Raw genomic sequence first — 21,289 nt, 5'->3', positions numbered from 1 at the left:
TATTACACAAAACTTTTTATTTTATTTGAAATTTATATTTGGAAAATGAATCAGCACTAGTGATATGCAACTTCGTTGTCCTTACTCCCACATACATACATACTCACACAAACACATTACAGTGAGCTGACCATTGAAAGCACTGGTCAAACTTATCATTTAAAAATACCTTTACAAGATAACAAATAGTCTTGCCTTTATACTATAGGGTGATAGCACAGAAGCCATTAGCAACCAGCTTGCTAATTGCATACATTTGCACAGGAAGCATATTTATTGTTCTACATCTTATTGTAGTGGAACAGTTGAAAGAAATTTATACATATAATAGTATATAAGAAAATTGCACATTTCAACATAATTCACATTCATAAGAATACCCGGTACATTTTCAAATGTTATTATTAATGATGATGACACAACTACTTAATTCACTATGCCTTCCACACTAAATAAAATCATTATTATGTTTCATGTTATGGTTCAGGTTTTTGGCTCAAATACATCCATCGCGCCCGGGTAAATGCCAGATATACAGTTGAATCCCCCAAAAACAGTAAACATCTAACAATTGGAGAATTTTTGATTTTCTCTCATCAGGATATTGGAAGTACGTTTGTACTTGTTGAGTGAATTTGCCTCAGCCCGCTGCTGCAAACCAAAAACCAACACATTATGTTCTTACATTGTGTGTCAAAAACAGTTTGTGTTCGACTTACAGCATCAGGCTGTAGTGAGAGGTGTTGGTATAAACCAAAACTGTAAACTGATCAGTCTGTACGGCTGAGAAAATTCACTTTCAACTAAATGGAAGAGAATCCATCCCAATTAAGTCTTCCAGACTTTCTTGTAGAAAGGAAAGAACATCTTTATCCCTCTGAAGAAGGAAGGAAGGAAGGAAGGAAGGAAGGAAGGAAGGAAGGAAGGAAGGAAGGAAGGAAGGAAGGAAGGAAAGAAAGAGAGAAAGAGCGAGAGAGAGAATCATGACCCAACCATATCTTAAGTACTTAATGGGAAGGACTTTGCTTGGAAAGAGATGGCTTTGATTTTTGGAGGGGTTGTAAATTCAACTCCCTATCCTTTGTGCTGCCATCTCCCTCCCATTCAGGTGGAGCTGCTCTTCTGGCAGGCGGACAACAGTTTCTGGATCACGTCCACGGGGATGTGGCTACCCAGTGCCTGGCAGAGCTTGCCCACAGTGCAGCCCAAGCTGCCCTCCTTCATCCTCCAGCGCTCTAGCATCTGGTGCACCATCTCATGCAGCCCGTCGCGGCAGTAGTCGTGGTCCACCGCCTCCACCTCCACGTTGGTCAGACCCAGGCGCCGAGCGCAGCGCTTCCAGTTGGAGCCGATGTTGTCCCTCAGCAGGTTCAGGTGTTCCTCAGTCACCGCCTGGTCGTCTGTGGGGAACGGTCAGAAGAGATGGTGTGCTTCGTGTTCACCCCCGAGGCACCACAGCCTTGGTGATAACATAACTGTTTGAAAATGTGGGTTCCTTTCGAAACAGGTGAAAAGATACTGACCCTGCTTTATTCGCCCTTCCTGTTCTTGGCTCTGCTGAAATAACATAATTCTGTCTGTTGTTTGTGTCCCACTTCAAATAGGAGGATACGGTTGCGCCGTGTGTGCTTTGGGCTTACAAACGCAGAGTTTTTTGTTCGACCAGATGTACAGAAGCAACGTGCTCATGGATATTAAAGAGCGACAGTGACTTGGGGATGTTTGCCAAATGATATCTGAGGCAATGGAACGGTTTCACTATTTGGTCAGCTGATGACCAAAAGCACAAAACCGTTTTTTCCTTTTCTTCATGATGTGTTTCACATCGTTGAAATATGGTCCACTAGTTCGAATCACTTTTAAATATCACAAAATGATGGCTTTATGGATGAATGGATTTCATAAATGTATCACATTTATGAAATACACCTTGTGAGATTTGTAATTAAGAAATGAACTTTCCTCTAATAGACTCTGCGCAACATAAGTGTGATAAACTGTATATAACGAAGAGAAAGTGAACGCCACCCTTACCATATTTCAGGAGAGCCTGTTTGAGTTGCAGCATAGAGTTGGACGGCCCACCCAGACTGGAGTCTGAGCCCCTGATGCTCAGAGAGTTGTTATTACCAATCTGGATAGCACTCGCGTTCTGGATGCACCAACCCTGGTAACCTGTGGACACACACACACACACACACACACACACACACACACACACACACACACTTGTCACTTCAAGAGGAACCTAGTCAGACATCTAGCATTTGCCGAAGAGCAGCAGAAACCAAAAAAAACCAGGAGAACAAACCCCCTCCTTCAGCACCTGTATCCTGCAGGGGGCCGATCGTGTTTGGAGTGAAGCGGAGCCCGGCGGGGTAGTCGGCCGCCGCCGTGTCCGGGACTGGGTACGTCGGCCACGACTTCTGTCGCTCGTAGGCCGAGGCCTGCTCCGGAGGGACGAGCCGGTGCTCGGCGAGGGACGGGTTGCTGGACACAGTGGACTTGTGGTGAGACTTGGCCGAGGACGCCGCGGACACCATCGACTCGTAGATGCCCATGTCGGGGCGGTAGCAGCCGTCCTCCGAGGGCTCGGCGGTCGCCGGGCGCACCGAGGACATCCCCGGGTGCTGGGGAAGCTCCGAGACGGCGCGTCGTAGCCGGCTGTGGTCGGGCTGGCTGGGGTCGGCCGAGTGCGGCTGGCCCACGAAGGTGTAGCTGCCGTTCTTGTGGTACTGCAGCTCCCTGTCCAGCTTCTGCTCCAGGCTGGTGGCGTGGGGGCCTTCCGCCCCCACCCCCTGGGCGTCTGTCTGGATGGGGTCGGCGGGCACCTCGTAGTGGAGGTCCTCCACGCTGGCCTCCACGGGGCCCAGGGAGGGGCCAAGGGAGGGGCCGCTTCGGTCTGAGCTCAGCAGGGAGGCGGGGCCGTCTGCATGGAGGGATCAGTATTCGGATTTTATGCCTGCGCTTCTGGAGGTGTGTTCTTCAGAAGCAACACCAATAAAAAGATAACAAGACTTGGCTAACAAATGTGACTTAGCTTTCAAATGCTTTTTTGGTTTTATTTCAACATCAACAATGAATCACTCTTATTTTACATCAAATATTGAAATATCTAAAAACATTCTTCTTCTTTTTGTTTTGCAGTTAGCCAATACGCGGATCACGTTCGTTCCGAACCGTGAGTGTTGATCCTAAGGATCACGGATCATCCGTGATCCGTTGCACCCCTAGTCATGACGGTACAGGCTTTGAATTCATTGATGAGAATTATCACCTGCTGATGCAGACTCAGAGGGGATAGTTAGGGTTTTCAACTTCTCCACCAGCCCTTCGGGACCATCGTACATTTCCTGCGGGGTGTGTAGGTCAGAGGAATCAAGATCAGCATAAAGCGTATTGGTGGGGCCAAGGCAATGTTGTGAAGAGCCACTTTAAACAATTGCTATGGTTCGTTGTTTTCAACGAACATGACTGAACACAAGGTCACCTGACTACATAAAAATAACGTTTTAACATTTACATCAAGACATTTAGCAGACGCTTTTATCCAAAGCGACTTACTTTTCGTCAGGAGCAAGAGAAACACTTACCCTCAAATGATGGGAATCCTTCTCAATTAAGTCTTCGAGATTTTCCGTGTAGAAAGGTAGGAACATCTTGTAACCCTCTAGAGAAGGAGAGAAGGAGGAAGAGAGAGAGAAATAGAGAGGAGATCTGAGACTGACATAATGACATTAAGTTTGGTTGCAAGACATGACATTCTCCAAACATTGCACTGCACACACTGTACATCTGGGCACCACAGCGGAAATACACTCATGGAAACAACATTAAACTTGTTTCTGAGAGACATGGCATTTAAGCAAATCACATGGATGATGTTCCAATAGTAGTAACATGGGCATAATTGATTAGCTGAGTTTCAGAAAAGTTTAGCAATTTTACACTACACTTATCACTACATATACTATACAAATAATAGTATATACATTCTATAATAATAATTATTATTATTACTACTACGTTATTAATATTATTCTTAATATTAGCATACAAATAATCGTTCTCTATCGAGAAAAATATATCAGAGAATACAAGATTGTATTATTTTGATGTTACTTTAAAATATTTATGACACACACACACGCACACACATCGAAAATCCAAAAGAGGCGTACCCTGAAATGTGGGCCTCAGCTTCGGGTCCTTGTGCCAGCAGCTCTTCATGAGATCCACCATCTCGCGGGGAATGTCCTCCGCGATGAGGTCCTCCGCTGGGCGGTTTCCATTGCGGACACACATGCACACCTGGTTCTCGTTTCGGGCGTCTGGAGGGGAGAGGAACAAGTGACTGGCCGCCCTGCTGGCCTGCTGGGCCCTACGATGCATTACTTTAAGGCTCACAGAGATGGACAACACAGGAAACAAATAGTATCCCTCCTCGGCCTTTCCTTTTATTTCTATTGCCGTCGGTCACTGTGTGAAGGTGTCACTGATGTTTGCAGCCACCCTCCAAAAAACAACGAGCTGAACGCGATTTGTTTTGCGGCACAACAAAAGAAAAGTACATTTGACAGACAAGCAATAACATAGTAATGCAGCCACAGAGCCCATTCACTGAGAACCTCACCAAACCGCACCTTCCAATGGTGTTCACAGGCAAGTATTCACCACTACATTTAGTTGTTGCTTTTTGTACAACAGACTGTGATGGTTTAGACAATGATGGAGGTTGTCAGCATTTTCTAAACAAATGCTATGGCGGGCTCACTCCCGTAAGGACTCACTCTCGTAAGGGTCTCGGCCGGTGAGGATGACCCACAGCACGATGGCGAAGCTGTAGACGTCAGACTTCTCCGTGGAGCGGATGTTGATGTCCTCCAGGTGCTCAGGGGCCATGTAGCTCAGCGTGCCGGCCCCCTGGGTGCCCGCCGTGGCCACTGAGCGGCTCTTCCTGCGGGACTCCTCCCGAGTCAGCTTGCTCCAGGACTCGCAAGTGGCCAGGCCGAGGTCAGCGATCTGGGATCGAATAGAGTAAGTAAGTAAGTCAGACTTTATTTATATAGCACATTTCGTACAAGATTTGCAATTCAAAGTGCTTTACATAAAAGAGCGCACAACATGTTAAGTATTCACACGGACACACATGCCTCTCCACACACAGGTGTAACCCTGTGATGATTAAAGCATTGTCTACCTTGATGTGGAAGTCCTGGTCCACTAAGATGTTCTCCGGCTTCAAGTCCTTGTGTATGACATTATTTTCTGTGAGGTAAACCATTCCTTCCAGAATCTCGAGAACGATTCTGCCCCTGATCGATATTGGCACTGTAACCTGTGAGAAACCGATGGCAGGATATTTGACATGCTTCCAATAAAATATGAACCATCGCCAATCAACATACAGAAAATAAAACTGTAGTCTTACTGACTGTCATATTTACATGTCTTTTGTTTTGTTATTAGGGATTTCATTGCGTCTCATGCAGTACCTCCGCATACCCGCTAGAGGTCCGGTCGGGGACCACACAGAACACTGAACTATATAATATGATAACACGAATAGAATCCATACCTGTTGAAGCATGGACTTCAGATTGCCCATTGGTATGAGCTCCATGACCAGGGAGTAGTCCCCGTCCTCCATAATGACACCCAGAAGCTTCACCACACGCTCATGGCACAGTTTGGTCATCAGGGCCCCCTCCTCCTGCAGCGATCTCTTACTATCTCTGTGAAGGTACGGGGAAAAGATTTTTTGAATCAATAAGTACAATTTAAAAAAAAACACGAAAGGTCAACAGTTACTGTGTATAGATAGGCGTAAAACAAGAATTAAAATAAGTGGGTATTTTCTCGATGAAAAGAGGAACATCATGAGGAAAATAAAGTTAATAAAGTTAATGGCTTCAATGTAGGCATTCGTCATTTATGATTAGATAAGGGTTGATGAACTGGTCTACCACGTAATAAACATTCAACTCTAAACTAATTGAACCAGTGAATATACATGCATTATAAACAATAGATGCTGTAAGGAGAAGGGGATTTCCAATGTTGACGCGCACTGAACAGAGAACTCACTCGTTTCGAAGAAGGCCAGTGAACACAGCCTTCAGGACCACAGGTCCGAGGGTTTTGTGGCGGCATAAGAAGACTTCACCGAATCCTCCGTAGTCGAGCGGGTCTTTGGTTAAAATATCAGCTGATCGGATTCGAAAAGTTTCGAGTGAACTGGCCATTATACGGGCCTGAAGTTCTAGGGAAATAGAGACAACACGTTTAACAAAGTAGGCTATATACTATATACACGCCATAACCGGAATATTGCCCGTTACATATGTTGTAATAACGTGACACAATTCAATTGCGATCCATTTTCTAAAGGGTGCTCAATCTGGGCGATTCGGTTTGTAGGAACAGAAGTCCAGGCGCAAGGGCTGCAAAAGTAAGCCAAACTTCTCCAACTACATTTTTTGACAATTACAATTAGAAACAAATATCGCTGTTATCGACATGTCATTGTGTTAAGAGTACAGCAAAAAATGAAGCAATGTATTTACCTATCTCATAGCAAAAATGTGAATTATTCCAAGAACGGTTCCGGGAAGGGAATCACTTCTGGTTGCAGAATGCGTAGTGAAACTACCACGGTCCAGCCCGACAAGTCAAGCGCCGAGCAGCACGTTGGATAACGTCACGCCACGCCACGCCCCAGGTTATGGAGGACTAAAAGTGCCAAAATTAAATAAATAAATACACCATTAAATAAATAAATACACCATTAAATAATTCCTTAAATGTGTCATTAATTAATTAAAATTGGAATTAAATACATAAATGTTTTATTAAATGTGTCATTAATTCATTAAAATTGGAATTAAATACTATTTAATTAATTGACATTTACATTTCATGATTTACATTTACATTTCATGATTTACATTTACATTTCATGATCCTGTGTTTCAGTGCTTCATGAAATGTAAAACTGTCAAACTCGCCCATCAAAATCGGTGGGTGGGGCTAACGCTAATCGAGTCTGATCCATTGCTTTGGTCTGAAGTAGAGTGCTTGGATAAAGAAAATGGAGCACTCCATACCAGTAGGTGGCGGTAATGCAGAAGAAGAAGAGGAATTGTTAAACTGTCAAACTGATTTGAACTTAAACTTTATCTAGAGTGTGAAGAAGAAGAAGAAGATGATGATGATGGAGGATCTTCATGAACTTTCTAGGGAGTTGGTGAGAGACGTTTTAGATTTAGCAGAGGATGTGGAAGCAGGACCTGCTGACCCAGAGCATGTAGCGAGTAAAGCAGAGGAATTTATTGAAGTTCTTGGAGTTATTTCCGCACTTTCTGACCAAGATATTGATTATAGAGTGACTGCAAATTTAGAAGAAGTAGTCCACCGCTTCTCTGGTACCAGGGAGCATCAGGCCCAACACACACAGGGACCGGGGCGTTTGGCGTTTGACATACCGAGTGCAGTTCTGGAGCATCAAGTTCTTAGTGGCTTACCCGCGGGTCAAATTGCAGCGATGTTCGGAGTGTCAAAGAGGACCATCAGGAGGCGCATGAAACAAAACGGTTTAAGGTATTTACACTTTTTTTTAATTCAGTTTAGGGATTGCTGGTCTCATCCACTCAGAAAGGATATTATGTTTAAGGTAACATTACTTGATGTTGATATTTTGTTTGTGCAGAAAGACAGACCTCTATTCAGCTATGAGTGATGAGGAGTTAGACCGTATTGTAAGTGAAATTCACAGAAGACATCCAAACACCGGCTACAAGCTAATGCGCGGTCATCTGAATGCAAGAGGTGTGCGTGTTCCAAGTGAGTATATTAATATGAGCATTATTTACATTTATTTTTTTAATACAGAGCTCTGCCCTTTGAAAGGTGAAGGAAGTCCGCTTATGGAAAGACGTTGCGAGGGGTCTGGCTGCAGACCTCCAGTGTCAGATGATTAGTTGTATTTATGTTATGACGCAAGCTTTATTAGACATTCATACAGCATTATTTTTTGTTCATTTATATCTTCTTTCTTTGACCTGGTTCTCACGGGTTGACGATCATTAAAGCCCTGTATTTAAAATCAAGACCTGGCTTATCACTGGAGGAGCGATAACACAAATACAGTTGTAACAAGTATCCTAGCCGTAGCGAAAACCGGACTTCCTTTGGACCGCAGTGGTCGCCATGACAACGGGACAACAAACCTAATTAACATGACATGCAACGTAAATAAACACACCTCGCTTACTGCATACAACCCAGGGGGAATGAGTCTTCTTAAACAAAAAATCATTCAAAAATCCAAAATAGAAAATACACACGTCATGTCTTTCATTATGACACCACTATTTCCTCAAAATAAGTAGCCAGTGAGTGTGTGGTTATTCGTTTTATTTTCCTCCCCTCAGTCTCAAGACTGCAAGAGTCTTTACGCAGAGTCGATGCAGAGGGAGTCTACATGAGACGTCTAAGGCTGCGTGTATTAAGACGACGACAGTATTCTGTTCCTGGCCCAAACTCTTTGTGGCATATAGATGGCCACCATAAGCTCATCAGGTCAGTGATATAAGTAAATAAACAATGCATCTTTCTAGATGTTTCATTAGAATTGCTTTACAATAAAGTTGTTATTTTTCATGTGTTCACAATTGGCTGACAGGTGGAGATTTGTTGTCCATGGTGGGGTGGATGGATTCAGTCGTTTAGTGGTCTACCTGACTGTGGCTGGCAATAATCGTGCTCAGACGGTCTTACAGAGCTTTATTGCCGCTGCCGAGCAGTATGGGCTGCCATCAAGGGTACGGTCTGATAAAGGGGGGGAGAATGCAGATGTAGCAGAATTCATGATCAGAAGCAGAGGTACCGACAGGAATTCACACATCACAGGCAGAAGTGTCCACAATCAGCGGTAAATAAATATGTTTGACAACTAGGCTCACAAAACAAACGTACCAGTTTAATGTACTTCTTTAGCATATGTCACGTAAATTAACAATTTGTCAATTTTATCCTTAACACAGAATAGAGAGGATGTGGAGAGATGTTTATGAACATGCCCTGGACCTCTTCTATCAGATTTTCACTTCATTGCAAGATCAGGGAACACTGAATCCAGACAATGAAGTCCATCTTTTCGCACTGCACCGGATCTTCCTTCCACTAATTCAGCAAAGCCTCGACTCTTTCCGAGATGCTTGGAACTTTCATGGTCTTAGAACTGAAAGGAATCAGTCGCCACAGCAACTCTGGAGAAGATACAGAGAGCAAGGCCCTATGGAGGATCCTACTGAGGTTAAAGAACAATCAACTTTGAACACTTCACTGTCTGTTTCCCCAAAGGAATAATGGGACAAGATATTGTGCTAAACGTGCTACTTTAAATGAAACATAGGTTATAGTTTCTTCAGTCTCCTGAGCTTTCAAAGATCAACCTCTGAGCTGTAATTTTTACGGTGCATACTATGCACAACTGTATTATTTTACAAAACAACAATTGAATAGGCAACATTTAATTTCTCACCGACTTGGTGACCAAAAATAACAATCTTAACTACATTGTGTAATGACATGTCAAACTAGTTTTAAGTACAAGATTGATCATGCTTGTCCTCCATTCAGGTTCCTGAAGAGTATGGGATCGACTGGAACGGACCTCACAGTCTTCATGGAGGCACTGTGTCAGTCCCTGAGGTTCAGCTGGCCCGTGAGCTCTCAGATGAAGAGGTTGCCATTTTGCCAGCTCCAGGAGTTTCTTTAACTGATGCACTTAGATTATACGTAGAGACTGTGCAAGTTTTATCAAGAATCATAGCAGACTGATGTCCAACCCAGTGTTTTATTTGTTTATTAGTTTTCAAAGACACTGAACTTGTGTCAATTGACCTGACCTACTTAACAGTGCATTCAATGACATCTGTCTGAAAAAATTAAACAAGTCCAAATCCAGTCTGTGCACTATTTATGGCAGAGACAAGTGCTTCCTCAAAATCCATGTAGGTTTTGAAATGAGCTGGCAGCTTTAGTGTTTCGAAGCATGTGGAGGACGTAGGAAGGGTTCCCCCAGAAATCTCCACTCTCAGTTTGGGAGGAAGCATCTCCCAGCCAACCCAGAATGTCAACAGCTGGGCCAGGGTACCTGATGAAGCTAAAAGTCATAAAATGGATTCAAGACATTTAGTTCTAATTGATCACATCTATCCATGAGACATAGAAGCATTTGTAAAGAGAGCAATGCATTAGCCAAATAAGGTGTTTATACCTGTTTCAATGAACAACCTTAGAAAGCCAGTGACGCGGCACGTGGACTCTAAGTCAAAGTCTTCATCATCACTGTCCTCAACTGGCCATGTGATTTTTTGTAGGAGCATCTTAAAGAATACACAAATTGTAATTATTTTAAAAGGGAGAATTTATTTTGGTGAAGGAATATGCAGATCACATTCTTGGTAAAAGGAAAAATAACCAGCTCAGTCATTGAAAATACATGTAAATTCATCAAGTAAAGTGACAAATATAACTAAATTACTGACTTACCTGGGGTGTGAACTGCATTTCAGCCATTTTGGGGAAAATAAGTGGGACAACATCTGGCCTAGATGTCAGCAGGGGCCATACCATCACATCTTTCAGTCCCTTTCTCAACTGTTTGATCTGGCGCATGGTCCTCCCAATGACCTAAGAGACAGAACCGACCCATATTACAGTCCAAATCCTCAACCCAAATTTTACAAAAGTTGGCATAGTAGGGAAAATGTTCATAAAAGCACAATAAAGTGCTTTATAAAATCCATTCAAACTCTAGTACAGAATATAGCAACCCTTTACAAGACATTTACACATTTTAAAATAATGTATGCCACTATTTACATGTGTATTTTCCCTTCATTTTGCAACAAATCACATTCTACCTGGATGACAAGTTAAAGAGTGCTAGTTGTCCTGTCTACAGTCCCAGTTTGCCTGTGATTGAGAATATGCGGTGCTTCATGCACACTTGACAAAAATGTTCTGCTTAAGACATAACTAATGGATAAATGGGGGAATTCCACTTTCTAAATTTCAGCAACTTGTGTCTATTGCGAATGTTTAAAAACTGTAAATGAAAGAAGTTAACAGTGGTGAACTCTTGACTGTATCACCTTTTTAAAGTAGATTATCAAAAAGCAAATTCACATAACCAGACATGTGTTGTTAAGCTGCTCTCAATTTACTGTAGTGTGATTTTTTAAAACTGTATATACATTAAATGGTGGTTTTGAAGGACTAACATGACAATAGGCAAAGACTAAATATCATTAAGTATTCATAGCATGAATTTCACCACTGAAATTTGGCCTTTTCCATCTCTGCCAGTGATAACATAACAAGCCAGAGTTTACAACACTTATAATTATAACTATAATTTCAACAACTACAGCAATGAATTATGTGACTTAACCAGCAGGAACTCACTGCATGGAGTAGAAGTTTGTTATGTAGCCATCTCCGATTTGTTTTGGTGACTGCTGGAAGATCCCAAGACATGGAAAGATCTGAAACTGTGTCCTTCTGTTCTGGTGTGAGTTCTTCTTGTTCAAGCTAGAATCAAGACCGTACAAGTTATTATATTTGCCCAAACAATATTTTTTGCAAGACAAAGTTTCTTATATGTTACATACCAGTTTTATGATACTCCTGATGTGCAGATCAGGACAGTCTTCTGTAACAACAGTTGCCATTTCAGGATCCCCATTGAACAGTACATGAATCACAGCAGGACTTAATCCTGTGACATGGGGACCGTCATGCAGAAAGCTGTGGGCCAACATCCTTCCTGCAACCCGGAAGAGATTGCTTTCAATGAGTGCCTCTGATGCTGCTGGAACAAGATGGTCAGGTTCACCCTCAAACAGCAGTGTTCGGCCCATTCCTCCTGTAAAATATCAAGAGAGCAGGGGATAAAGTCACAACAATTAAACCACTTAAATACATTTTTAAAAGTACATATTAACCTTCAAATAGTAAGAGACTTACCAAGATCTAGACTGAATCCAAATTGGAGTTTGGATATCACCGTTGTCAGAAAGTACCTCATCACTCCCTCTCCGACAGCAGCATCACCTGAAATAAAATACTGAGAATAACACAGTGGAAAAACAGTGGCTGACTAATACAGGTAACTGGATAAGTTAACATTTAACAAGCAAGGGAAAAAATAGTCAATATTCTATTGGCTGTAATTCTAGAATAGCATCCTTAATATTGATTCTTTCAGATTACAGGAGAATATTGCATGGTATATTTTCATTAGTGGTCATCAATTATATAGTTGTTTGGATTCCATTCTCCCATTTAACAATTCCATATAAGATACTTGAGTGGTATAAACTTTACTTATACATTTATTTTACAAACTTTATATTGCTTACCAACAAGAGTACAATGAAGTGGACATGCCCATTCTTGCTGCTGTTTATAGAACAAGAGAAGTTCCCGTTCCCTGTCCTCTTCAGAGTCCCTTAAATCCATCTTCATTCGAAGTGGTGTCCCAGATGCATGTTCCTTCAGCAGATTCTCTTTGAAAACTTTGGCAGCTTGAGACGGTTCTTCAATAAGCTTCCATTCTAAACAAACAACAACAATAATGTTATCTATTCCAGAGAGACATCCAAGACAACAGCAAAACAGCATTCTGAACAAAATTTAAATATAGGAACAGTTAGAAAATATAACCCAGTTGCATGTTATTAACCTGTTAAGCCCTAGGCCTATTTCACAGGCCTCCTGCCCGAAATGACATGCCCAAAATGAATAGAGTATGCCTCCACAACTACAAGGGCTATATGAATAAAGTTGGTTTCAAAAAGAAGGTAACACCTGTGAGGGGACTGCAGAAGTGTCAGAATCAATATAGATGTTACTGTGTCAGAGTAAATTCTGCTAGAACATAGTAAGAAATGTCAATTTTAAATTTTCGCCTAGAGAAAACACATTACTTAGAGTGAATACCACCTTGAAACTATGGGATAGTAGCCCAGAACCTTTAGGGAAACATATAACAACATCTAATGAGTACCCTGTTCCAGGATAAATGCTAATAAAGTGATTTTAGAGAGGTTTTAGTACAGGTAGGTCCAGGCGGACTAAATGGTGCCATTTGGGCACTTTTGGGCACCATTTGACCTTTCTAAGGTACCAGACTGTAAATCTAATTTTATTTCACTGACATATCACTATAGGTATTCATTCCATCCAAATTCAACATTTTTGACTTGTTTTGAAAATTCACCCAGGGCTCTATACATTTTTTCCAGTCAAAGTAAACCATACAATCGAAATGAAGTTTGACTCCAACTGGAGCAGATATATTTGGGAAATACATATAATAAAACCAAACTGTAAAATCAAAGGTAAAAACACAGCTAAAAACTACAATCACTAGGGATAAAGATATATATATATAAACACGCTGGCAGCAACTTTGAACAACTATAACTTACTAACTATAAACACTAAGGGCTGTCATGCCACTGCTGGATATACCCAAGATATCGTGGGTATGCATTGGTCAATTTGGATGATTGACACCTCTATCGAACCGTAAGAGCCAATAGAGTCGAGGGAACGTCAAATCGAGGGACCCGAATCCATGTAAAAAAAACACCATTCGCCATTCAAAAGTATCACACTGTATAACGTTTTTGATTTGTTTTGTTTATTTTGCTCTTCTTTGGTTGCTAGTTCGGTGAGTTTTCGTCGTAGAGTGATGGGAGTGATATCATTGGAATTTGTGGAGCCTCAGCTTTCATATGACCTATTTTGTGTGGGTGGCATGGAGTAGCGAAATCGGCGACGGCCAGTATGCGCGCATGCACGTTTTGCGTGTTTTGCTACGGGCTCATTTAGTTGCTTGTTGTTAGAATTGTGTTTTGTTTAGGTAAAAATGGTTATCATGGGCTTTTAGCCGAGCTTCTTCCCGTTACGTGGGTATGCAACATGGACATGTTGGAGCATGGTGGTGCTGTTTACAGCTGTTTACAGCACACGTTGGTGCAGCTGCCCCCGCCCCCGGGGGCGCTCGGATTTAAGAGGTTAATGTCTGTAACTGTATTATCTTATCTAATTATATCGTGTTATTTTTCTATTGACTTTGTTTCAGTTGCTCAGTTATAGCAACCCTATCGTGATGACACAAACCGCTGTCTGCTTCTTTACTATCCAGCTCCTCGTTGACCATCACTGCTGGCACTTCTGCACTTTCAGCTGATGTTCCAGGCCTCACTGGAACACTGTCACTGACGGTCTCACTATCACTTGGGCCTCCCTCTTGTTCTTTCTCTGATTCCTGCATGGGTGTCCTTGAAGTTAACAAAATTTAAATTATGGTCATACTCCCTTATTTGTGTGCACAAGACTCTTAAGAGAGACATTTTCCCAAAGAAAAATTAATATGCGACCCTTGCATTGCTTTAGGAAGTACATACCCATTGCAGCTCAATCTGTGCAGCTTCATCTCTGAAAAGGGAACCTCCTTCTGACAGGTGATGCAGGGGATGACTGGACCAGAGGCAGAACTTGAGCTCTCCTAACAACAACAAATAGCGTTTAATTAATGATTGAAAGTCACCAGTAAGCTTTGTTTTGATTATGTATTGAACTAGGTCTCTGTAAATGTATGTACACAATCGAAGGGTAGATCCTGTTGAAGCGGACGAATGAAGATTGTAGCCTGTCCAATCATCGAAGCTGGATCCTTTAGATAGGCAAGCGTGTATCCAGTGCTGGGACACTGAAGCAATGCCAGATTTCGACTCCGTGTAGATCCTGCAATTTTTAAAAATTCGAAGCCTCCCCCTTCTTGGAGCTTCGGAAATACTTCCATCAACTTGTTTGTTATGACCATGGGATTGCTGTCATTCCCTGGAGAAAATAAAAAAAATCATAACTCATATTGACTCAAATAAGCCTGTGATAACTATTATTCACACTATGAAAATCAATTAAGTTTGAGTCAAATATGAACAGGAAATATTTATAACTATAAAAAGAAATGCTGAGTAGAACTGCAAATCATTTCAACGAGCCGGACAGTACAAACTTATTTTGGTTTTGGTAAATGCCTAGTTTCGCACTGACCTGAAAATGTCACTTTGTGCTCTCCAAGTCCTGAAGTATGAAGGTCCGCTTTAAGCTGTACGCTTGGGACTTTATCCGCCTTGTGGTCAGCCAAACAACACACAGTGTGTGTATAGCTTCTTCGACTCACTTGGACTTGAGCTGGTCGTCTCGTGATATTTCTTCTGGCTCCGCCGTTATACGGCGCAAAGAGCCTTGCTACCTCAGCTGCAACATAGATAAAAATGGTCACCAGACAGCTAAAGCAGCCTCAACTTCTATCTTGGGATGCTACACCGGAGCTAGGGGGTTCTATAGCCCAAATAGACCCGAGCACGTTCTGTATTATGTAATATTATGAGCCCGAGCCCGATTTCAACCCGACATTTTTTTAATACATGTGTAACTTTGTACACATTAGTTACGTAGGCCTACTCTGCTAAATATATATGTAAGGAATAATGAATCTAGAACGCCGGTCATCATTGGGAAAATAATCCCCGACAGGGCGAACAGGACACCGACGTGCAGCGGAGGTGTCTTGCTTCGCCCTGAAGGGGCTTATTTTCGATAATGACCGGCGACGTTCTATACATTATCCCGCTTATTACACAATCCACAGCTACTTGCCAAAACGAAAAAATAACTTCACATGGTGTGTCTTTTTACAAATTATTCGTTACCAGCATTCGTAGTGTTGATCAGCAGTGAAATAGTCCGCCAAAGACGTTGACGTCGCTTAGCAACCGAAGACGCTGGGGTTGAAGTTACCGGACCACTACCCATGCAAGTGAACGGAGCGTTCCACGGCATTGAGAAGACCCGTGCAATAAAGGCCTATAATATTTCTGTTTATGGCATAGATTTCTCCTCAGATTAGGCCAATAAAGCAATGATTAAAAAAAAACACAAACGCTCGATCAAAGGCCCGGCCCGACCCGGCTCGAGGATAGGGAAATATAGGGTCGGGTCAATCAAAACCCTCATAGTTTTACATGAATTGGCTAAACAAATGTTTAGCTAATCAAATTGTGCAGAGAAATTACCAGGATAGCGCCCACCAATTTGGGCCGCTATTTAACAGTGGAACAGGTATCAAATGGGTTTCCCGTAACCAGACGTCCTCTTCCAGTAATGGTGGAAGTAATGGTCCAGTAATGGTCTGTCTGGAAGACAGGGGAACATAGGACCCTTTTTCAGAAAAAAGGGTCCTATGTTCCCCGCCGCAACTGGGGAACATAGAACCCTTTTTCAGAAAAAGGGTCCTATGTTCCCCGGTCACATACATATCGGGGAACATAGGACCCTTTTTGGGAAAAGCGGGGAACATATGACCCTTTTTTTAAAAGGGTCATATGTTCCCCTGTCTCATACAAAGCGGGGAACATAGGACCCGGGGAACATAGACACGCTCCCGCCAAAAATCAGCTCACACTATTTAGCCGATTAGCGAACTAGTTTTATGCTCCCACCATTAACAACGAACGTATTACACACGAAGCAAATTTAGCTAGCCCTTGCTGTGATTAGTAGCACACCCGGCTAACATGAAATTACTTAGCTTACCTTGGATGGGTGTACGTAATGGAGCAGCAGGTGTCTGCTGTGACTGAGCCGTCGGAGCCGGAGGAGTTCTGCTCAGAGCCTCTTCTATTAAATTAGCGGCTTCTCGCAGCAGCTCCGGGCAGCTTTTAGACATTTAAACCGTATGCGTTCACTCGCTCTGCGTCAATGCATTATCTGGAATTGATTTGCCTTGACTTGATGCGCAGGGTAACCAATCAGGCGTTAGGATCCGCCTACCAACTTTGATGGGCGAGTTTGACAGTTTGACATTTCATGAAGCACTGCAACACAGGATCATGAAATGTAAATGTAAATCCTGAAATGTAAATGTAAATCATGAAATGTAAATGTAAATCATGAAATGTAAATGTAAATTAATTAAATAGTATTTAATTAATGAATTAATGACACATTTAATAAAACATTTATGTATTTAATTCCAATTTTAATTAATTAATGACACATTTAAGGAATTATTTAATGGTGTATTTATTTATTTAATTGTGGCACTTTTAGTCCTCCATACCAGGTGTGGTTACGTTGAGTCACTTGTTATTATTTAGCCTACCTTTTGCAAAGGGGGACATCGAGGCGCCAATGCTCGTGTCACTTGAACTTCCTCAAAGCAATCTGCATCGGCACAGTGTGTCAGAGCTTGTACCAGAAATTTCTCAGCACTAGCAAAAATGGTTTAAATAAAACATACAGGTAGGCCTAATCGTTTTTTATTCACAAGTGAATCATAACACGTTGTCCTCTGTTAACCCAAAGTGTCGGGGCAGTGGCATTTAGCTTCGTCCTGGACTATTGAATTAACAGCCGCCATCATGTCTTCTAACCACCAGATGTCACTGGTAAGCATTTGCGATACAATCAGGAAGAACCTTTTAAAACCCAATGGGGCTTTGCGCGCCCAACCTTACTTCTTGCTAATCGACGCTTGCAATTTACAAACAGTAAACGAGTTCAGCATGATTCACTAGTTAGTACGAATGATGGAGTGATGTATCATTCATTCCTGTGTATCACTCACTGCACATAGATATGCAACGGCTGAAAACAACACATAATTAACTGATTCTGGGATTTAGATTGACTTTATTAAATTGATTAATCAATATCCATTGTAGGAATATTTTCATTTGTTGCATATTCATGTTTTAATTTGTTTCGTCCGTTTTTTCCTTTTTCCTTTTATTATTCGAAACAGCGCCTCCACAATGCGCAGACTCCCGGCCGCTGAGGGGCGACGTTAGCAGGAAACACAAACAGAGGAGCTTTGAAAAACATGGCTGCGTGCAGGCTGGCGTGTTCGCGGGGGTTAAATGCCCTTTATTCAACTCTTGGAGCACCAAATCAGGTGACAATCATAACTTTTGTATTGATTGATGTGTGATAGTTACCTCTTTCTAGTTTGTATCTTATTCGTTGACAGACATATTGTGTCGATCCAAAATGAGCATTGACAAGCAATTGTTGACCTGCAATGACAAATACAGTCCAATCTACGTACATATGTGTATTTATTTTATCATATTACACCCGAAAAGTTTCATGACAAGTTCAATTATAATAAATTACGAGTTTCACTGCTTGATGCCTAGATGTAGCTTTCCTGCCTGGTGACTCACCGAAAACAGCAGGGATGTTTTATTATATTGCAATTGCTAAACGATTCTTTGTAGGCCCTGACGAGCTGCTGGGGTCGGGTGCAACAAGTTCGATCTTACTATGTGGACTGGAGGATGCTAAGAGACGTCAAGAGAAGGCAGATGGCGTTTGACTATGCGGACCAGAGAGTACGAATCAATGCTCTGCGGAAGAATACTATCCTGCCCAAAGAGCTTCAGGTTGGTCATTTTTGAAACACAGTAAGGATCAAATTGCTTTGCAAACTCAATGTTTGTTAGTGTTAGTTATGGATTGTCATGACTAGAAATATGTCTAAGAGTAACAGGTGCAACTTTGTTTTTCTCACTATATGCACACAGTTCATTCGATGATATTTAGATGACACCATGAATATAATGTTTCTCTCTATAAATGTACCTTACTAAGTCAAGACAACTGTTCATAAATCCCTCTGTATCTATCTGCATGGCTCCGGTTAAACCTTGAGGATTTTAATTTCAGAGAAAAGTACTAGGGATTTTATGAACCATTATAGCGGAAGCTGTAAATTACATTTGGCAAGTGTTAACCTGGCTTATTAACACTTGTGAGATCATTTCACGATGAGATATTCCTGTCCAATTGACATCCACAATCACAGAAGGAAAATATGAATCATTAATAAGTAATAGATTTAAGTACATAACCATACAATAATTCACACATGCATTGAGCATTCATACTGTCTCCTAGCAACTCCATGGTCTGAATCAAACAACCTGTTTTTTTTAATATACATTTCTTATTTTAAATTCCTACAAAAATAACCCCAAAATGTGTGTTCTTGCAGGAAGTGGCGGACAAAGAGATCGCGGCGCTGCCCCGGGACAGCTGCCCCGTGAGGATCCGCAACAGGTGTGTGATGACCTCGCGACCCCGCGGGGTCAAGCGCAGGTGGAGGCTCAGCCGCATCGTCTTCCGTCACCTTGCAGACCACAATCAGATGTCCGGGATCATGAGAGCCATGTGGTGATTGGATACGAGCCGGGTGGCCGAGGGGGTATGGCTAGCTGAACACGGGACGGAACCATAACCGGCGGACGGTTGCTCATTTTGGGCCTCTCTCATCTTCCGGATAAATATGATTGCAATATCATTCCACAGAGTACCTTGGTGTCCATCAGGACTAGGCACCATCCTATGTAACATGAATATTGATGGGCTGGTATTTGGTTTCTCCACTATAATGTTGTCATGTATTCATGCTCATGCCAGCCTCATGCATTGCCACTTGCTCTCTCTCAATTTGAATGGATGATTACATGTGTTTGTTTGACTTCCTATTTATGCATACATGTGAAATAAATGTACATAATGTTACCATTCGTAATGTTCATTCAAACTGATTCAATAGCCCAGAGAGGGAGATTGAGTTTTGCTCCAAAGGCCGTCAGCACTCTCCCCAGGAACCCAACCAAGTTCAACACACTGCCCCGCTTGTGCACACACATAGATATAGCAACTATGCATATATATTTTTCCCATTGTTTCATATTTTTGTTTATCAAGCAAGGCAAATATTTTATCTTATTTACAATAAATATTGTCTTATTTGGTCAAAACACACACACAGACACACATTTTGTAAGACAACAAACCCACTGTGAGGACCTCACCGGGACAAAGGGGCTCCTGCTTGTTATTTTCGTTGTGTTGTGCTGTTTGGTCTTTGAGAATCGGGAATGACATTTGAACATCGATTTTATAAAGACACACTTAAAGTATGAAAATGGAAATGAGTAGCAGGAGCAGTCCGAATTAGTCATTTAAATGACAATCAGGGTCAATTATCTCCATAAAGAATATATGAAAGGGCCTAAACTAATGTGTTGTGATCACCGGCCTGGTGATTTTAATATGCCTGACCTCCGATACACACACACACACACACCATCGAACATTCAAGAGTGAGACGTCTAGCATTTTCCGGAGAGTTGCAGCGATGAAACACACGCAGGCACACGGTAGAAGGACCGGATGCCTAAATGTAAATAGATGATTTAGAATCATTTGAATACATCAGACATTTGCAGTCTCTCTCTGTCTCGGTCTCGCTTTCTCTCTCTCAGTCTCTTTCTCCGTCTATCTCTCTGTCTCTCTCTCTGTCTCTTAACCACCTCAGTCTGCATAGTCCTTCACTATATTCTATAGCTTTGAACTCGTCGACATGTTTCCATACTACCTTGTCTGTCTGTCCTTAGTTTTATTCTAAATGAAGCATTCTGCTTTTTAGGCTGTTTTTATGTGTGATTTTATTACTATCTTCATTTTGAAAAGCAACAAAAATTATATGTGTTACTACTATTTATTATTTTTGGGGGATTTTTGTATATTGAATGCTGATACACTTCTTATTAATTAAATACTATTTGGTTTAGCACAACTAGACGCACACAAGCACACATACACACACAGGAAATCAACTATCTATTTATCAGAAACATAGATTTATGTAGGCACATTCTGTTAGGTCAGCTCTTATAAGCTCTGACTCATTACTGAATTACATTTTATATCCCACTTACTAGAATGAGCATGCCAAATACTATATACACAATCCTTGTTTCAAAATGTCCTAAACACACCTGTTGTACACAGAGTACTATAATCCTCCCTATATCAGCCATGGTCCACTGTCTCATGTACATGATATAAAGATATAGATATAGGTGATATGAGTATAGAACAGTAGAACTGACCTTGATCCAGACTCTGAGATGTGACCGGTCTAAGGGATGGAGCAGCAGTCAGTGAGAGGGTTTGAGCTAAGCTCCTCTGGTTTTAAGCTCCTAGGACGGGTTGGGGTGGTGAGTCAAGTTAAGGAAGCAGCCACTGCTGCCACACACTGCAGGAAGCAGCCACTGCTTCTTCCCTAATCAGTCTCTCTCTCTCTCTCTCTCTCTCTCTCTCTCTCTCTCTCTCTCTCTCTCTCTCT

The 21,289-nt window shown here is 41.9% G+C and overlaps 4 protein-coding genes across 8 annotated transcripts; 2 read left to right on the top strand and 2 right to left on the bottom strand.

Annotated features, from left to right (window-relative positions):
• Window positions 1-2: 2 nt before the first annotated feature.
• ripk1l (receptor (TNFRSF)-interacting serine-threonine kinase 1, like) lies at window positions 3-6,717 on the bottom strand. The gene is made up of 11 exons (XM_030363515.1): window positions 6,567-6,717; window positions 6,088-6,262; window positions 5,579-5,735; window positions 5,201-5,338; window positions 4,791-5,022; window positions 4,182-4,331; window positions 3,594-3,670; window positions 3,278-3,353; window positions 2,327-2,929; window positions 2,035-2,175; window positions 3-1,400 (listed from the first exon to the last, which is right to left on the bottom strand). The coding sequence occupies exons 2-11, from the start codon at window positions 6,243-6,245 to the stop codon at window positions 1,105-1,107; spliced, it is 2,028 nt and encodes a 675-aa protein (XP_030219375.1). The 5' UTR covers window positions 6,246-6,262; window positions 6,567-6,717; the 3' UTR covers window positions 3-1,104.
• A 401-nt stretch (window positions 6,718-7,118) lies between these two features.
• LOC115548716 (uncharacterized) lies at window positions 7,119-9,969 on the top strand. Of its 2 annotated transcripts, XM_030363519.1 has the most exons (6): window positions 7,132-7,599; window positions 7,709-7,842; window positions 8,433-8,580; window positions 8,684-8,932; window positions 9,045-9,315; window positions 9,643-9,969. In XM_030363519.1, the coding sequence occupies exons 1-6, from the start codon at window positions 7,205-7,207 to the stop codon at window positions 9,841-9,843; spliced, it is 1,398 nt and encodes a 465-aa protein (XP_030219379.1). In that variant the 5' UTR covers window positions 7,132-7,204; the 3' UTR covers window positions 9,844-9,969. The 2 variants fall into 2 exon arrangements, with proteins under 2 accessions (XP_030219380.1, XP_030219379.1); XM_030363520.1 differs by lacking the exon at window positions 8,684-8,932 and having other exon boundaries at window positions 7,119-7,599.
• Window positions 9,853-17,039, bottom strand: LOC115548715 (G2/M phase-specific E3 ubiquitin-protein ligase). 3 transcript variants are annotated; one of them, XM_030363517.1, is made up of 13 exons: window positions 16,684-17,039; window positions 16,164-16,283; window positions 15,139-15,345; window positions 14,684-14,922; window positions 14,487-14,587; window positions 14,200-14,360; window positions 12,432-12,626; window positions 12,037-12,123; window positions 11,682-11,935; window positions 11,476-11,601; window positions 10,558-10,698; window positions 10,283-10,391; window positions 9,853-10,168 (listed from the first exon to the last, which is right to left on the bottom strand). In XM_030363517.1, exons 4-13 carry the CDS (start codon window positions 14,903-14,905, stop codon window positions 9,951-9,953), a joined length of 1,614 nt encoding a protein of 537 aa, XP_030219377.1. In that variant the 5' UTR covers window positions 14,906-14,922; window positions 15,139-15,345; window positions 16,164-16,283; window positions 16,684-17,039; the 3' UTR covers window positions 9,853-9,950. The 3 variants fall into 3 exon arrangements, with proteins under 3 accessions (XP_030219377.1, XP_030219376.1, XP_030219378.1); XM_030363516.1 differs by lacking the exon at window positions 16,164-16,283; XM_030363518.1 differs by lacking the exons at window positions 14,200-14,360; window positions 16,164-16,283; window positions 16,684-17,039 and having other exon boundaries at window positions 15,139-15,698.
• A 219-nt stretch (window positions 17,040-17,258) lies between these two features.
• Window positions 17,259-19,674, top strand: mrps14 (mitochondrial ribosomal protein S14). 2 transcript variants are annotated; one of them, XM_030363521.1, is made up of 4 exons: window positions 17,259-17,391; window positions 17,894-18,043; window positions 18,369-18,533; window positions 19,145-19,669. In XM_030363521.1, exons 2-4 carry the CDS (start codon window positions 17,972-17,974, stop codon window positions 19,325-19,327), a joined length of 420 nt encoding a protein of 139 aa, XP_030219381.1. In that variant the 5' UTR covers window positions 17,259-17,391; window positions 17,894-17,971; the 3' UTR covers window positions 19,328-19,669. The 2 variants fall into 2 exon arrangements, with proteins under 2 accessions (XP_030219381.1, XP_030219382.1); XM_030363522.1 differs by having other exon boundaries at window positions 17,274-17,537; window positions 19,145-19,674.
• Window positions 19,675-21,289: the final 1,615 nt, after the last annotated feature.

This window comes from Gadus morhua, chromosome 8 (assembly GCF_902167405.1).
Source record: "Gadus morhua chromosome 8, gadMor3.0, whole genome shotgun sequence".
NCBI classification, from domain to species: domain Eukaryota; kingdom Metazoa; phylum Chordata; class Actinopteri; order Gadiformes; family Gadidae; genus Gadus; species Gadus morhua.
The sequence above is the reverse complement of the archived record's forward strand: the minus strand, read 5'-3'. Positions and strand labels throughout refer to the sequence as shown.